The sequence below is a fragment of the Channa argus genome, chromosome 11, assembly GCF_033026475.1.
Source record: "Channa argus isolate prfri chromosome 11, Channa argus male v1.0, whole genome shotgun sequence".
Lineage (NCBI taxonomy): Eukaryota > Metazoa > Chordata > Actinopteri > Anabantiformes > Channidae > Channa > Channa argus.
In genome coordinates this window covers 16,490,001-16,506,755 of record NC_090207.1, presented here as the reverse complement: position 1 = coordinate 16,506,755, position 16,755 = coordinate 16,490,001, and the positions used below count along the sequence as shown (strand labels likewise).

Sequence of the window (16,755 nt, the reverse complement as noted above, 5' to 3'; positions counted from 1 at the left end):
AGGAGAGGGCTGAGTGCAGTCATGCAACTCCCAGTTGCCTTTATCAGAAAGGAAGGGTGAGAGTTTTGGCCCCTGGGCCTCAATACAGCTGCCAGGTGGCTGTACACTATCTGCTCTCCCATTCAGTGTGGGACAAGTCTCATATGAACTCTAAGGTCTTTCTTTTAGGAACTTGTGTTATGTAGCTACTGGAACAAAGCCAGAGCAAAAACACATAATATAAAAAGAAAACAGTATCCTCATTATAAACATTGTGGAAGTAAGGCAGAAATCATTGTTGATATACTACTAGTGAAATAAAGCAGAAATATTTAAAGGGAATTTAATTCAAAAGCAACAGAAGAAAATCAGATATTACTGACTGACAAGTAGCAGTTTCAAAGTGGTTTTGATAGTGGGCCTCGCCACATTGTCTTGAGCATAGGGGAAATGGAAATGAATTAAAACAGATAACAATATTTGGGTGAGAGAGAGTTGACTGAAATACTGTTCCTCTTTTCCGATCCATCCATTACAATATGTGGTTTGGATAAAAGAAATGAAGGACTTAATGTATAACAATGTACTAATGTAACTGCAAGAGACTGGGAAAATCTGTCCAGGATATAATATATCCAGTACACATGCGCACAGAAGCCCATACCCATATATCAAGTGTTGAGTGGCAATCATTCACCTAGACACTGTCACATTGTGGTAAATGGGCTTATTTTGCATGAAAAGGAAGAGGGAGCGACGGGCTGCAGCAAGCAAAAAAGGGACTGGGGGACTGAATCAAATGATATGAGTAGGCAAAATTAAGCTCCAATGCAAGTGGAACACTTCACAAGAGAGCCAATTTCAATTCCATGGCACTTAATTTAGGATTTGTATGGTTCAGCAGCATGCTACAGTATGGTAAGCCATGTATGGACAGAGATAGAGACAACAAGCAAAGAACCATCCAGACCCTTGAGGTATCCACCGCACGGGCTGGCCTCCAGCAGCCACACTCTCACAACATTATATTATATAATAAATAAATACATACACACAGTAGATATTATGTAGATGTTTTAATTCGGATGTGTAAAATCACACTGGCTAAAAAGCTGAGAATCATGTGTATAATATGTGTACATGTATAATAATATGAAGATTGTTACCTCACATTTCACATATTTCACCTTTTCAGAAGGCATTTAGTTTTCATTTGGTTGTCTCTGTAAAGACACTTATTTTTATCCACATACCTGGTGCTCTTTGAAGTCAGCCCACTGAAAGTCATAGCCTAGCTGGGCGTAAAAGTTGTTCCCAAAACTGTAGGCTTGTCCAGTTTCAGTCCATATGAAGGAGTGTCTACTTCCACAAGCCACACCAACTATATTGGAGACCTTCATATTTGCATCACTTCCTTTGACGTTTATTTCTTGTGGCAACCTTATCTCGACTGGCTGTTTTTTAACTTTCCTTTCTCCATCACCCAGCCTAGAAAAAGCAGAGTTATCCTCTATAATGTAGAGAAAATACCAACATACTGTATATCACACACACACACATAGTACATATATGCATACACATACCTGTGTGTGTGTGTGTGTGTGTGTGTGTGTGTGTGTGTGTGTGTGTGTGTGTGTGTGTATATATATATTTAATATTGTGGTGTGAAGAGTCACATGTTCAGAATCTCTAACAGGCATATTTCAGTGAGGTCCATTTTAAGTTCCAATGGAAGAGATAATAACTAAAACTAACTGAATTTGTAGCTGTAAAAATGTCTTTACATAGGTCTTTGCTAAGTGTTATGTTTCTGTCTCCATGTCCCTAGTGTGAGCGAACAAAGAACATCCAAGACCCTGTTTCAAGATGAGCTGGTCAAACGCAGCCCTGGCACCCCTGTGACCTGTGAGCTCCCAGCAGCTTCAAACAGAGCTCTGCTGTTTGCTTCTTGATAAAATGCCCCTCTTTGTATTTGTTTCCCTGAGCCAGCGTCATAACCTGCAATGCCCTGGCCATATCTGCTAGTTTGCGGCATGTCTGGGAAAAATAACAAACAGTCTTCTCCATTATTTCCACAAACGGGGAACGAAAGGTCCTCGCCCGCCATCCCCACGAGAGCCTGTATTGATTACAACAATGCTTCAACTCAAGACAAGACCACTCTGGGGTCACTGCTATTTCCATCAGAAAGTTTGCCAGTTTAAATTTACACAGCTTCCTCGTACTCTTCTCCTCTCTCGCCTCCAGTGAGACACACAGGAGAGCCGAGGAGTTTTCAGATATCAGAGTGCCAGTTGTATAAAGGAGATGCTCACTCTTTGCTCTGCAAGTGGGTGTTGTGGAGCTCCAACTATAGGCTCCTCCGACTATAAGCTCCCCACTGGAGAGCAACGACCTGCTTAGAGGGGTCAAAGCATCATGAGAGGAGAGCGAGAATGAGACCGAGGGTAGGAGAGTGAGAGGAGAAGAATAAGGGACAATGGAGATGATGAGAGAGCAAGAAATGTTGCCTTTATTTCTTTTATGTATTTCTCTGAGGTCTGCTGTGCTGCTTTTTGAGCATTTGAGGGCCACTGAATCACTGAAGCCCCTAGGCCCTTAGATGTCATTAGAGCCAGACTGGCTCATGGCTGGATAAGTTTTAACAAGGAAGCTCATCAGGAGAAAAACAACTTATGTTTGTGTGTAACACCAACAGATAGTATCTGTCAGAGTATCTTTTATATACAGCTGTGTGATATACTGTCAGGAGACAATACAGCATTTAAATGACCTGTGCACTGGAGTAAACTAACTTTTATGGACACCTCTTTTTTTTTTTTTTAATTCTTCACAAACTGTCAAAATGAGGATGATGACAACGCTGTAATTCCAAAAATGTTTTACGTGAAATTGACTTACTGTCCACTGGTGCCATTTCCCCATGCAAAGATCTTGTTGTCCTCTGTGGAAAAAAGGAGGACAACAATGTTAGCATGAGAGATGTTGACTGAAATGATTGAACATTGTGGCATTACTGTTAAAGTATTAAAAAATGTCAATATTGAAAAGCTGCATGTTTCACAGTAGAACTGTGTGTTCTCCTTTTTGCCCTTAAGTGTAAAGTGAACGGTGCTGTGTCAGTGGGTGGACCCTTCCCCGCTGTGTGAAGTTTGATTAATACAGCCTCACCAGAGTTCAGAGACTAGGGCCACCTCTCACACACCCTGCTGTAAAATAATGAGTCTTCAGCGAGAAGAATACTATACATGGGAGGAGAGACACACGTCCTTAGTCTGAGTCCAAGCTCAATGTATTCAAATGAAATGAGGAGAGAGGGCCATCCTAACTGATTAGTTGACTCAAAAGAGAGAGAAGCCTACAGATTTTTTCCTTCTATGTACATGTATTTAACTGTCACCTCTCTGCACTAACAATCTAACATGGCATTGATCTATTTGCATATGGTTTCTATAAATACCAGGACCACTATCTGTTCCTGCAAGGACTGCAGTCATGCTGGAATTCAGACGAGCCTTATTGGTCTTATGGGAACTCAGACACCACAGGGGTAACAACCAATGGCAACGAACTTTACTCATCAAGCCAACAGAGTGCTCATACATTATAGAGTAGGCTTTATGATTTACCTAAGCTTGTCAAAAGAGAAAAATTATCAGGCAAATGTGGGGTAATAAATTGTAATGCGCGCTGCATATGTTTGACTCGTGACCCTTGGCATTTTAAGGTTTGGGTTTTATGAAAGTAACGTAGCAAAATGTGTGAAAGGAAATAACATAAAAGTTCAAATATGATTTGGAAACTTCAGGAAAAAAAAAAATGCATAAGCAGGTCACTGATTTTCATGAGAACTACTATATGTTACTCTTATTACTGGAACAAGAGTGCAACACTTTTTTACTAACATAACTTTATGTGCATAATACAAATTGTATAATATCTAACAGAGCCACAATAAATATGAATCCAAGTGTATTATTAAATAATTTGAAACAAATTTGTTAATTTGACGGCTCCAAATTTGCATCTGTGCATGATGGTCATGCGAACACAAATTAAAACATTTAAAAATTTGAAGCAGCAGATAGTGAGTGTGATAAGAGTTATGAAAAGGAACACATTTTAAATATTAAAAAGAGGTTTCTTGAGTGCCAAACATGCAAGTCTGATCTGTTGTGGGATGATGATAATGCATGACGCATGTAGAGAAGACACGTTGGAGATTCAATACAACCAAAAAGGGTTCAAGGAGAATGTTAAATCTAAAAAACTGTATTAAACAAACCAAAGTTACATAAAGAAAGAAACTGTATATCTAGGACTCTTTAGTATCGTGGTGTTGCAAACGAGACTGGTCCACAATTTGATCCTTCCCAAGTTCAGCCACTGGATAAAAGGTACAACAAAAAAATCTGCTTATTCAAGACCAACATCAGCGTGAAGGAACAGGAAACATAAATAACCAATAATTTGTATAATTATACTATACATGATATTATACAATAAATCACACTTTTGTCAATTTGTGTTTATTAGTAATGAATAATTATGACTCTATATTGTCTATGAATGAGAGTGTAAATGGTTGTCTTTCTGTGTAAGTCTCTCAGTGTTGGCCCTGAGATACAGTATACTGGCGACCTGTCCAGGGTGTACCCTGCCTCTGCCATATGACAGCTGGGATAGGCTCCAGCCCCCCCTGCAACCCTAAATAATATCTAAACCAAAGGCATTCATTAAGAAAATGCATAATGATGCAACAATTAATTATTAAAATTGTAAGATGTGGCACCAATATCTACAAAGGATGGCACTAGTACTGATCGGAAGTAGTATACAGCTTAAAGGTTTACAGAAAGTTGGTTATTACCCCATGACAAAGTGTGACAAGCTTCAGCTCTAGCTTGGGCACCAGACAGAAACAACAATTGTAATATGAAGGTACATTATACTTAAGTGCTTCTGGAGATATGCATGTACCAATAGCTCAAAAAATAAAAAAATACTTGAGTCGACCATACAATCTATTAGCAAAAAACAAACAAAAAAAAAAAACTCATTATAAACATCTGCTAATTTCTAGTCTATATACAGTTTCTCTGGTATCAAATATACTGAGAAAGAAAAACACTTGACAAAAAGAATATTCATTAAAGGACCATGCATTTAAACACAGAATCCTTAAATACAGCAGCAGCATGCCGAGCATTGGTGTAAAAATCATCTTTGCTCTGTGGGGCTATGGTTCGTCTAGAGCTGTTGCTGTTAGTGCATAAACAATTCAAAAAACAGTACAGGAGTCCAGGATTTAAGTTTACTTTTACAAGCATTTGAATCCTCACTGGAATAATGAAATAAAGATGAGAATGAAAATGCAAGGGGAATTAAGACCTTAACTGTTCCAGAGTTTTATTTTATTGTTGTGTTTTTTGGTTTTCTTTTGTTCTTGTACTTTTTGTTTTCTTGTTTTTGTTTTCTTTTGCTTCCTTAACTCTTGAGAATAGCTATGTGGGAGTATGATAAATAGCAGTGCCTAGAGTGCATATTACCAAAACACAAAAATATTGGCAGCCATAGGTCTGTGGCAATGTTTTGCACAGAAGCACAATATTAACAATATCTCTATTAGCACCAAGCTGGGGTCAGACAGTACACAATCATAACAGTGTTTATTGTTTCAGATTTTTAGATTACAAAAATGCTACTTGGGTAAGATATAAAACTTTGGACTGGTATACCATTTATTTGCTTTATCTTATTTTAGTTTGAATTTAATAACGCATCCTGCGTATGGGCATTCAGGTTCAAACACGGGTTAAAATGTATCTTATTATTCATTCCAGGCCTTTGTACAGTACTTTTTATATATGTTCAGTAATATATGTCCATAATCCAAAGTTTCCCCTGATATCCCCCTCACCTTGCATCTTTGAGTCTTCTGTTATCCTCAGAGTGGCAGATGTTTCTACCCCCTCTAACCCACTCAACCACCCAACCCATTCTCTCTCTGCAGCAAGGGCAACGGCTAGCATGGGGGCATGGAGGCCAACAGCGGTGCATCAGTCTGAAGTACAGAACTGATGGGCAGGGCTGAGAGCTGGCAGTCTGACAGGCTGACTGGTCACCCTCCTCTGCCCCCAGCTATCCCCTGCTGCTGTGCACCCTACCCAGGCACCAGCATCCCAACGGCTGGTGGCCCATTGCTTTGCTCCCCCATAAAAATAGACCATCCCATTATTCTTCTGCATCCCAGGGGGCCACAAGGTCTCCAGCATCATTACCAGGACTAAGGATCTGACTCTGCCACCACCACTTGGCACTCCCCCTCTTCTCCCCTCACTCCTCACTAATTATAGGTCAAGCACTCTTTGTAAATTATAAAACCTTTGTTCTTAACAAGGAAACAGAATGGAAAGGAAAGATACCATAGAGGGAAGAGGAGCAATAAAGAACATAAGTAGATGAAGGGAGGAGAAAAATTGTGGGAAAAAAATTAGAAAGGGGGGGGAAATTTTTCAATTATAAAACCAAGCTAATTTGGTATGACCAGCGACTGTCATGCATGGTGACGGAGCTCCATTATGCAGTCATTTGAGCTCTTTCAAATTAGTTATGTTAATGTCCTGCGTGTGAATGTAACACTTGGATGGGACAAGATTTCAGCAATTAATTTCTACAGTCAGCAGAGAGACAAGCAAATTTATTTTCCCCCTCTCAGGGAATTGGTGGTGGAGAGAGTGAGGAGGGGAGAGAGCATTCTGGAGCAAGGAACAAGCTAAACACAAGACCTAAATAAAGCCTGAACAATGGGAGCCAATGCCTCCTCATTCATTCAATTGACAATGTTTTGCAGCTTAAACCTGTTTTATTAATTATGTTTGACATTTCCTTAATTAGTTTCATTTACACCAAATCAATCCCTGCTGCTGTACAGCGTCATTTATCATTTTAAAAAATTTGCATAGCCAGTGCTGACTTTTTCTACTTAATTATACATTAAAAGTGTCAGCCGCGCTTGCTGCCTGGCATTATCTGAGGCAGAAAGGTTTGTGGCTGGACTGAGGTGGCATTAATCATCAGGGCGGGTGCGGGCAAGGGGTGCTCCCGGTCGCCAGTGGGAGAGCCGAGCAGGGCTTCTCATTTTCAAAGCTTGATGCTTTTGGGTCCATGGTGACCTCAATGACCTACGTGGAGAGGCAGACAAATCAATGACCTCCAGCACAAAAAACAACTGCAGCTTGTTTATGAATCATGGCTAGAGGAAGGCGAGAGAATAAACAAGAAAAGGTAAAGTTTTAAGGTGTAGACAAATTGAAAACATAACTTAAAACAAAGATTGTATAGATAATAATTAAAAAAGGACTATATACTACATGTTTAGATCACAGAAAAATTTTCAGTCATGATATTTATTACAGTAGTTTTAACCAATACATATATGCAAGTAGTGCAGGAAACTCCGGAAATGCTTTTGTAACAAAATACCAGCTTTTGTTATTGGAAGTCACAAACCAACCGTAATGTTCATATGTATTGCATTTCAAGTGCACAACAGCAACTCATTTGGCTTAGTCAACTGGCTGAATGTGGCCATTTCTTTCCGCTTTCTGATCAGCAAGTTTGTGAACTGACAGCTCAAACACCTGGCAAGTTCACTCCTGAGTAAATCTTCTGAGTGTTGAGGTGAACATGGCTTTACAAATCACCCATTCAGGAACAGAGACAGAAATTGGCAGGTAGGCAGAGCCGTGGTGTCAGGAGTGAAAATTACTCTGAAATGCAGAGCACAGTGAGAGGCTGAGTGAGTGAGTCTCTGAATAGTGAAAGCTATGGGTGTCACTGTGTACTATGTTCTCATGGGAAATCAAACAAGTGTATTTTGGAAGTGAGTCAACACTTTTGTCCTTGGGAAAATGAAAATATTTTATGTCAATTTAAATTCAGAATAGCCTCAGGTATTGACATACAAAGAAAAATGTAGTGCATCTGCTTGTGCAGAAGTAAACCAATTATGCTTTGATTGGTAGAATACCGCTCTTTACCTTTGAGTTGTTCTCATACTTTAATGATTATTATTAAAGTCAGACTTTCTTTAATTACACCGCTGTCATATAATGAAAAGCAATAAAATTTTTTAGCATGAGGCAGCATATTTTAACATGAGGTGAACGTCATGAGCTGACACCCGTTTACAGCCACTTAACTAGCTAGGTTAGAGTCGTTTTCCTTGAATAAGCGGATTTCCTAATTGACATGTAAACCGGAACGCTGCTTTCCATTAGGGGACTGGGGAATCCTGATTACTCACGCGCATGTCAACCATTTCTCTGACTAATCTGGTTACTTCAGTGCATGTAAACAGTCAATAGTATAAGCCCCCGCCCTCCCCCCCTCCAGCCACGGAATTCTCAAAACCTTACCCAAATAAGCTCCATCAAGATGTAAAGGTTGCAGCCCTGACTTTTCTTGCAACGTCCTTCAAGGGCAACACAAAAGAGAGGCGGGCAACAAAGAACCTGATGAAGTGGCTAAATGCCCTGGCATGCCCCAACAGGAGCCACAGGGGGGCAGAAAGAGGCGGTTACATGTGCACGCCTCACTGCCCTGTCTGGCTCCAGCTGAAACACTAACTAACCTCCCACAGACATCGGATTTAGAAATGCAAAACCAGGAACAAAACCTATAACTGCAACAGGTTAAACCAGTATTTTAAAACAAAAGAGGAAAAGTTATTCTTGCTACAGACAGGGAACTACTTAAGAATTAATGTAGGGGATGGAGACTCTGAATATCAAACATTATTCTAGTAAGTTCCTAATCACCATATTAATGGTGGCACATTGACTGCAGAAGTTTTTATTTTTTCAAAGCAAAGTAGTTTAAATAAGCCAAGACTCTTCACTCATGAAAATATTATAATTTATATAAGTGATCACTCTTAAAAACTAGAACTTTTCTTTCTCTACAGACCCTCCAAACATCCCCATCAATTCCCCGACCAAAAGTACCCCTTTAAATGCAAAACATTTCCAGTATCAAGGATTATACTTCCTTTTAGGATATATGAAAAACCCTTTGTGAAAATATGATGATGAATTCATAGGCCTAAAACTCTAGGGTAGTTTTTACATTGGCGAAAAACAGAGGGAGGGGAGGAGAAAAATCACCTATTTGGATGGCATACATTACCATTACTCTTGTATTGTGTCTCCACTTTTCATAATGACGGGGATAAGTGTCCTGCTCCGAATGCATATCCGTTGACAATGGAGGCAGACATTACTTGGTTAAAAGCTCAGGGTCCTGTGGGTAAAGAGGCCCAGAGAATAAAGAGTATCAGTCATGGCTAACGAGCTATAAGGATAGCACATTGCCTTTATAAATCACCAGATCTTGCTGTTTATTTAAATTCATTGGTGCCTCATTATAACTGAGCTATGCACCTTTAGGTCTGAGTTGATTAGGAGTGCCATAGCTCAAAATGGCTTTTAATTCAGTGAAACGTAGCTCTGACCTTGGTGCCGTAACCCTGACTAAAACACGCAGCGACTCCCACATTAATAATGATGCTACCTTTACTGGGCCACGGAGCCGCACTGCTGCTACTTAAAATATGTATTATTAGTTACCAGCGACGGCACATTTATCACACCAAATTACCCTTCGGTGTAAAACTGCTTAATTCTGGGTCCCTGTACCCCTCTGCACTATTACCTGCTCTTTAGAAAGGCCTGGAATTAAATGTTGGGATGAAATGTCAGGGTAATGGGGAAGAGGATGCGGGTCGATGGGATGCACACTTGATCATTCCCTAGTGGCCTTCTCCACATCCCAACGATATACTGAATGTGTCTTCCTCATAAAGGAAGTTCCAGTGTGCCTTGCTTTGCAGACCTTTAAAGATGTAAATGAATGGTACTCCTTTGAAATATACTTTACACTGTTCATTAAAAATACATGCAAAACATTATCCACTCCATGTGAGCTTGAATGAGAACTTTATGCTCTAGGTGTCAAGATTTCATGAAAAATGTATCTCATAAACAGGAACTTTGGATGAACAAAGAAAACTGAAGCAACTATAAACGTTTTATTCACTGAGGCATTTCAGAAGGCCATCCCGCAACACATAAACAAGGATCTTCGTACACACAAACAACTTCTTGCACACATCCACAGTGCCCTACCTAAAGTAGCTCCAGCTTATTGTACTGTACATAAAGACAGGAAACTGGCCTGTAGCCACTAAGCACTCGTCTTTGTTCATCTCATGTGTTTCCACCAGAGACTGATTTCTTTGGCCAATCAGTTCAATGATTAGATCAATTAGGTACTTTGCAGTGGGCATCAACCGCAGCCTGCTGCACCTTCAAGACCTGTGGGACTTGGCCCATCAGAACTGGCTCATTAAGTCTCTGGACCCTACCCAAATCCAAACCAATAGGACAGAGGACCTGAGGGGAAAAAACAATGGGAAGAGGATATGGAGAAAGAAAAGAAAAAGAAAAGAGAGACGACTAAACCTCAATAGGTGAATTAGATGCATTCCTTCTGTAAAGCACCTCTGGGATCAATTGTGTTTATGTGGTGCAACATCTCAAAAACATGTAAAAACAATACAAAGAGATCTAACAGAGACATAAGTGGGAGTATTTTGAGTGTTAGCCACATAATCCATTGTTATGAGACCAAGGGGAATGTGTACCAAATTCCTTTCCTCAAAGGATAACATCAAACAGTCCAGTAATATTTTAGATTACCAGGGACAACATTACGTGGGATTTACAGAGAAACACAAACAGTCCTGGCATAAACTCATTTCTCATATCAAACGCAGCCATATAGTACAAAAATATATGCACAATACATTAATAGATCCTGCTCATCTGAGCAAAGGCCAAAGCAGTCTGGGAAAAGAAGACGTTACACATGTTCCATCAGTTGTCGAATCAATTAGTCACGACCATCTTCCAGAGTCAGAAATAACCACTCGTTCTCCAACCTCCAGGGAGCGAAGGATAGGCCCGGGCAACAGAGGAGAGATGGGAAAGGATCCAGAAACCCATGGGGGGGGGGGGGGGGGGGGGGGGGAGAAAAGAGAGAAACGGAGAAAAGGAGATAAATAATGCTGTCTGTTCTATACTGCACAGAGTAGCATCTCTATTTTCACTGAATTTCAATATATACAGACAAGTTTTTACCCTCAGCCTAAGTGCTTTGCATATCAGAGGACAATCATTTTGCACAACGCAAACACTCCGGTCATTAACATGAAATGACATTATTTTTCTAATCGTACTACAGAGGGTCTTCTCCATACTGTATACAACACAACTGTAGACTGACTTAAACCCATTTTTGACAGTATCATCAATGCCATTGGACAGGAATCTGGCCTTTTTTTTTCACAACAAAACCTTTAATCTTTTAATCTGAAACATAACGCAAGTGTATACAGAGAGATCATGTGACCACATTGCTAAAAGGTAATGAACATGATTATGCTGTATAAAGAGAAACAATTGATATCCCTTCCCTGAAGCTAAAAATAATTTTATCTATCACGTAGGTGCACAAATAGCAGTCTTACACTTGAATAGAACTGAATATTACTGAGCTTTTGAAGTTGGTAGCAGATAAATCAGTTTCTCTTCTTCTGTACTGTAGAGAGGAGATTCTATTGTATTTGCACAGATTTCCTTCTTGCTTTGGCAAGCTCTCTGAACTACCAGATTAGAACAAATTTATAATGAATGAAGAGTAGAGTATAGACTGAAAAAAAATAAATAAATCACATAAAATGCAATCATTGTTCTATAACAACTACAAAAACATATTACATTTTTAAAGATTATATGTATTTCTATAGTATACATGGCCTGATTCTTTTTTAATAGGGGGGATTCCCCACACATATGCTTCACATGGGGGGGATACTACTTGTAAGCTTAACTAGTTTTATGAAGTCTCTTATCTCAGATTACTTGTTGTTTGCTATCCTCCAATTGTATTTTTGTATTCTTGTTATCTATGTACCTATGTATACTATGATATATGTAATGAGTCGCTTAGTAGGAAAACCAATGTTAACTGCAGTTTCTTTAACACACATTTCTGTAACTACACAGGCACGTTATCTCTCTCCCTCTCTTTGTAGATCAATTAAAACATATTGAGCTTTTCACTGATTGTTGACAGATGTCTTACTCTCTTTGGTTTGGAAGTAAAAGACTCCACTCTCCACACCTCATATATAAACTATCTGTGGCTTTACACATGTATTTCCTTTCCCCACTGACTCGCTGAGAACACACAAACACCAACAACAGCGCGTTTCATTTTTGGCCTGTGATCAGTTTAAGTCATGAAATAACGTTAAGTTAGCAAGAGCTGTTCTCACCTGGTGCATTTGTCATTTTTACTGGTAATAGCAATGATCAGCATCAGCTGAAAATGTGAAGCTGCTATTCTTCACTGAGCTTTGTTAAAAGAAGCAGAAGCGCACTAATTATTTTTCACATTCTCTCAATAAAAGTTGTGGAAAAAGATGGTCTGTGCTGCGTTGGAGCCGTGAAAAGATAGCCATTATGTAACAAACTATTAACGCAGGTGAAGTTGATGTATGCTGATGTACACTAACACAGACATACACATACACACTGACACTTGTCTTTACACAGCCGAAAAACACCTCCTTACTAGATCGCCTCTGAAAGGTATTGCTACAATGTTAGACGGCACCACTTTGTCAAGGGAAAAAATTCCCTTGCCGGTGTGTGCTACACCTTTTGGGTTCTGGTGTTACTTTATGAGTTGCTTCCACTTCAATTGATGTAAATGGTAAATGGTCTGCACTTATATAGTGCTTTTCTACGTGTTGGTACCCAAAGCGCTTTACACTGCTTTCCTGCTTCAGCCCTTTGCACTAACAATCACACACCAATACAGTGGCTATGTAGCTGGCCTACACTCATCAGGAGCAACTAATTTTGGGTTCAGAGTCTTGCTCAAGGAGGAGCTGGGGATCAAACCAACAACCATGGGATTGGTGGACGACTGGTCTACCTCCCGTGCCACAGTCTTTCCTGAGGTAGATTTCGGTTTTAGCCAGTGGTTCATTACTATGTGCTCTCATCGCTTAATTCTGACAGTATATGCTAGCGACAGACACTGTAATACCAAGTAGCCTTGTAAGGAGTGTAAGAGAAAGTAGTTAAACATTGTTGTAATTGTGCACCAGAATTTTCCACATTTATATGTTCGATATTTGCATTCATTAAAATTATGTAAAATTCAAAACAACACTGGTCTGAAAGTCAGGCCCTGAAATTGTTCAAGTACTGTAGTTGATAAACATTGCAGTTCTGCTGCATAAAACAATTGCAGAGTATTTTTTTTTTTACTTTATTCATAGTAACTAACACTAATACTTGTACTTATTGTTGAATTCTTTACGTTTTATATATTTTATTTTTGCTTGAGGATTTTATAAGATACCAGGAGTTTTGCACAGCCAGGCCACTTAAAGGGCTGCAAGTAACATTGTTCACATTATTCTCTTTTTTTAAGTGCCAATGGTGAAATCTGTCCAGTTAGGCAAAGACAGGGGGTCCCCACTGTACACAGCACTAACCAAGCCTCTGGGATTTAGTGTTGTTGTTTGCACATGGCCTCAACCCCAAGAGCCATAAGGAAAAAGAGGGAACTATAAAGAGGAGAGGAGACTCTGATGAACACAAATTCAATGCAGAAGACCACAGGCATCCCACAACCCCCTCTGACTCTGCCTGTTATTCTCCCGAGTTGTGGCAAATGCTCCATGTTGGTAGAGGTTGGCAGCAAAGAATCAGCAAGAGGTGTCAGAAAGCTCTCGTCCCCGCTCGGAATCCGCCACATTAGATGGTGTGTTTGTGCCCTAGGGATCGCAGTGCCTCAGCCTGTGTTTGGGGTAGTTTGTCAGATGACTCACTGTGTGTGATTTATGAGCTCTGGAAAGGTTGCATTTCCAGCACGCGTGGACGTCCGCATGGTAAATGGAGAAATTCTGAATTTATTAACATACAATGAATGATGATTAATGTTTTGGTATAGATCATGCTCCCTTTTTAGATGTCTCAGTGTGGGGGTGATACATGCAGCAATAAAATGATATGTACTCAAAAGCACATTGCATGAGTGTTTAGTCCATGAATCTTTAGACACATTCCCTGTGTCTGTGTGAAGACAATATCGGAACATTTCATAAGGTTGTCTGGACTCAATGGATATACATATACACAGTACATAGCACAACAGTGCTTTTTTCTCTGTGCATTATAATACACATAAAGTGAACTCTTCTCTTGTATGGCACATGCACACTGCATAGTCAATGAGAGAATGTATAAATTAAAAACACAAAACTGTGAGCTAAAGAATGCAATTTAGACCGACATCAGGATACATTTAGAGATCCATTCGTCAAAATCTCTACCATTATTAACTTTTGTATTCTACAACACATCCTTTGTCTCCCTCATCAGCTTTTTCAATATCTTCTCAAATACATTACTGCCAGTGTTGAGAGGGTACGTTCACCCTAGGCCAATTACTGGAGTGAACCATAAAGGTAAGCAGTGCTGAAGAAGGTTTTGTCATATATTTGCCTTTGTGTCCCAAGCAGACCCCCACAGTGTAGGTGGGGAAATACTGAGAAAATCAGACATCTTTCTAATAACAATGACAAGAGAGGAATCAATATGCATAGCCATGTTTCTGACAGGTTTTTGGGAATACATCTAAGTGAGTCAACATGAGTCTACCCACATGTTTGCATCTCAAAATGGTTAATCAAAGCTGACTTCTACTTATGCAATGACCTTACCACTTCACCCTTGGAATGAGGTTGAATATTGTTCTATGCTTGAAAGTAAGAAAAAAAAAGAAGAGGTAGATGAGTCGTTCTGTTTTGTAGCTGTAAAAAAGAAAACGAAAAGAAATAAATCTAATGCGTGTGTATGCACATCGTGAGGTGGCTTTGATATGGTGTATATATTGTCTTCACTGCACATGTATGAAAGCAATCATAGATATACTATAGTATATTTGTCTCTGACTGTATGTGTGTGTGCATGTGCTTCATATGAACGTGGCTGCTGTCAGAGGAAGCTGACTGGTGATGAGGGATGGAGAGAATCAGAAACACATTGGGCTGGGAATGGGGTGTGAGCCGCAGGGTCGCCCTGGCACAAAACTCAACTGCCTCGCACATCATTACCCTCATTCCCCTAATGCGCACAACACTTAGAGCTACAAGCAGGCTTTACTCCAGAACACACATATACTGTAGGCACAAGAATATAAAGCGCCACATGCTCATAGAGAAGTTTAAACTCACTCACGTACACAGATATTACACAAGCAATGCACAATGTGCTATTGCTTACCATATAGCATTAACAACAAAAACTCTTAAGTGAGAATGTAAAGTTTGAATGTTACTTATGGGTGGCTGGTTGGACATTATTGACTCTCATAAGACAATTCTTAACAAAGTAAGCCAAAGATGGCACTTCTCCACACTCTCAGATCCTTCCATTCTGAGAACACATGCAATAGATTTTGAGACAAAAAAGATGATAGCTATTTCAAACAGAATTGAGCTCCACTGGGAAAAGTATATCTATTCAACTGCAGGACCTCCATAAAATCACAGTACTTTCACAGTGTAATGGATGCCTTTCTTCCTTCTTGTTGCTTGAAAGGTTTTAAGAATGTTGGGATCGGGGGAGCGGTAGAGCAGAGAAAAAAAAGACAGGAAGAGGAGAGAGCAGAAGATACGATGCAGAAGAGTAGAAGAGAGGTAAGCCAAGCATAAAATAACTTCAATCTAACATCCTCTTGGTAGGACGGCAGGAGGCAAATAGCAATCCCACCAATGCGGTGTACTCAAGGGGGTTCCCCCCTACCTCTCACTGACCCATGGAGAAGAGGATCATGGGAGAGCAGGGATGAGACAAACCCACTTCAATTAAGGCACGGCGACGCCTCGTCAGCACGGCAGATGAGGTGTCAGAGAGTTCAGCTGTGGATTGATCACAGGGAAAAAAAAAATCTGTTCCTGGCTCAGCACAGTAAGAGACCTGTATGCCTTGGACCTTTCTCTCTGCTTTCCTTTGTTTTCTAGTCCTCATTTTCACCTTTCTTTCAGTTGTCGAAAGACATTTATACAATAATATTAAGTTTTTTGTGGCTCTCCTGCAGGGTCAGTTTGGTGGGTATGTCAGTAGAAAGACTGTCCCTTCTCACAGGCCTCTTGGCTTCTGGATAGATAAACATCTTATAACATTTGTGTATTAGCAGAGAGCCACCTCAACACACCTGTAAATGACATTTAAAAGGTCAAAAAACATGTAGAGGGAGGCGGGGAGTCTCATATTACATATTATGGAGTGGAAAGATTACTGAGGGAAGCAATGGGTCAAATCAGAGAAAAGAAACAGCTATTATAAAGAGGCAGTTATAAAGAACTATGCAGAGATTAGTGTCTAACTGCCTTAAGTACGAAAACCACTGCACATAAAAACTGTTTTTACATCGCAACCCAATATAGTAAAACCCCTGCTACAATGGGGGAAATGTGCCATCCTATACAGAGAGAGAACGTCTTTAAAGTGAGGGAAACTGTTGGGGACACAAAAGGGGGGCACACACCCTGAAGATCCGGTGATATTCACAAGGCCACATTTCTGCCAAGAATTTCCAAGAGATATCTCTCTTAGATTGGATCAGTATTAC

General features: G+C 39.9%; 1 protein-coding gene across 2 annotated transcripts in view; it reads right to left on the bottom strand.

The window, feature by feature from the left end:
• Positions 1–1,201: 1,201 nt before the first annotated feature.
• Positions 1,202–16,755, bottom strand: part of LOC137136750 (uncharacterized) — a 53,944-nt gene continuing 38,390 nt past the window's right edge. Inside the window, exons 3-4 of one of the 2 annotated variants that reach the window (XM_067522427.1) lie at positions 2,881–2,923; positions 1,202–1,467 (exon numbers count right to left, since the gene is read on the bottom strand). In XM_067522427.1, the coding sequence (XP_067378528.1) occupies positions 1,221–1,467; positions 2,881–2,923 (290 nt within the window). In that variant the 3' untranslated portion in view covers positions 1,202–1,220. Of the gene's footprint in view, positions 1,468–2,880; positions 2,924–9,721; positions 10,982–16,755 lie in introns of those variants that run through there. The other variant, XR_010915621.1, reaches the window with a different exon arrangement.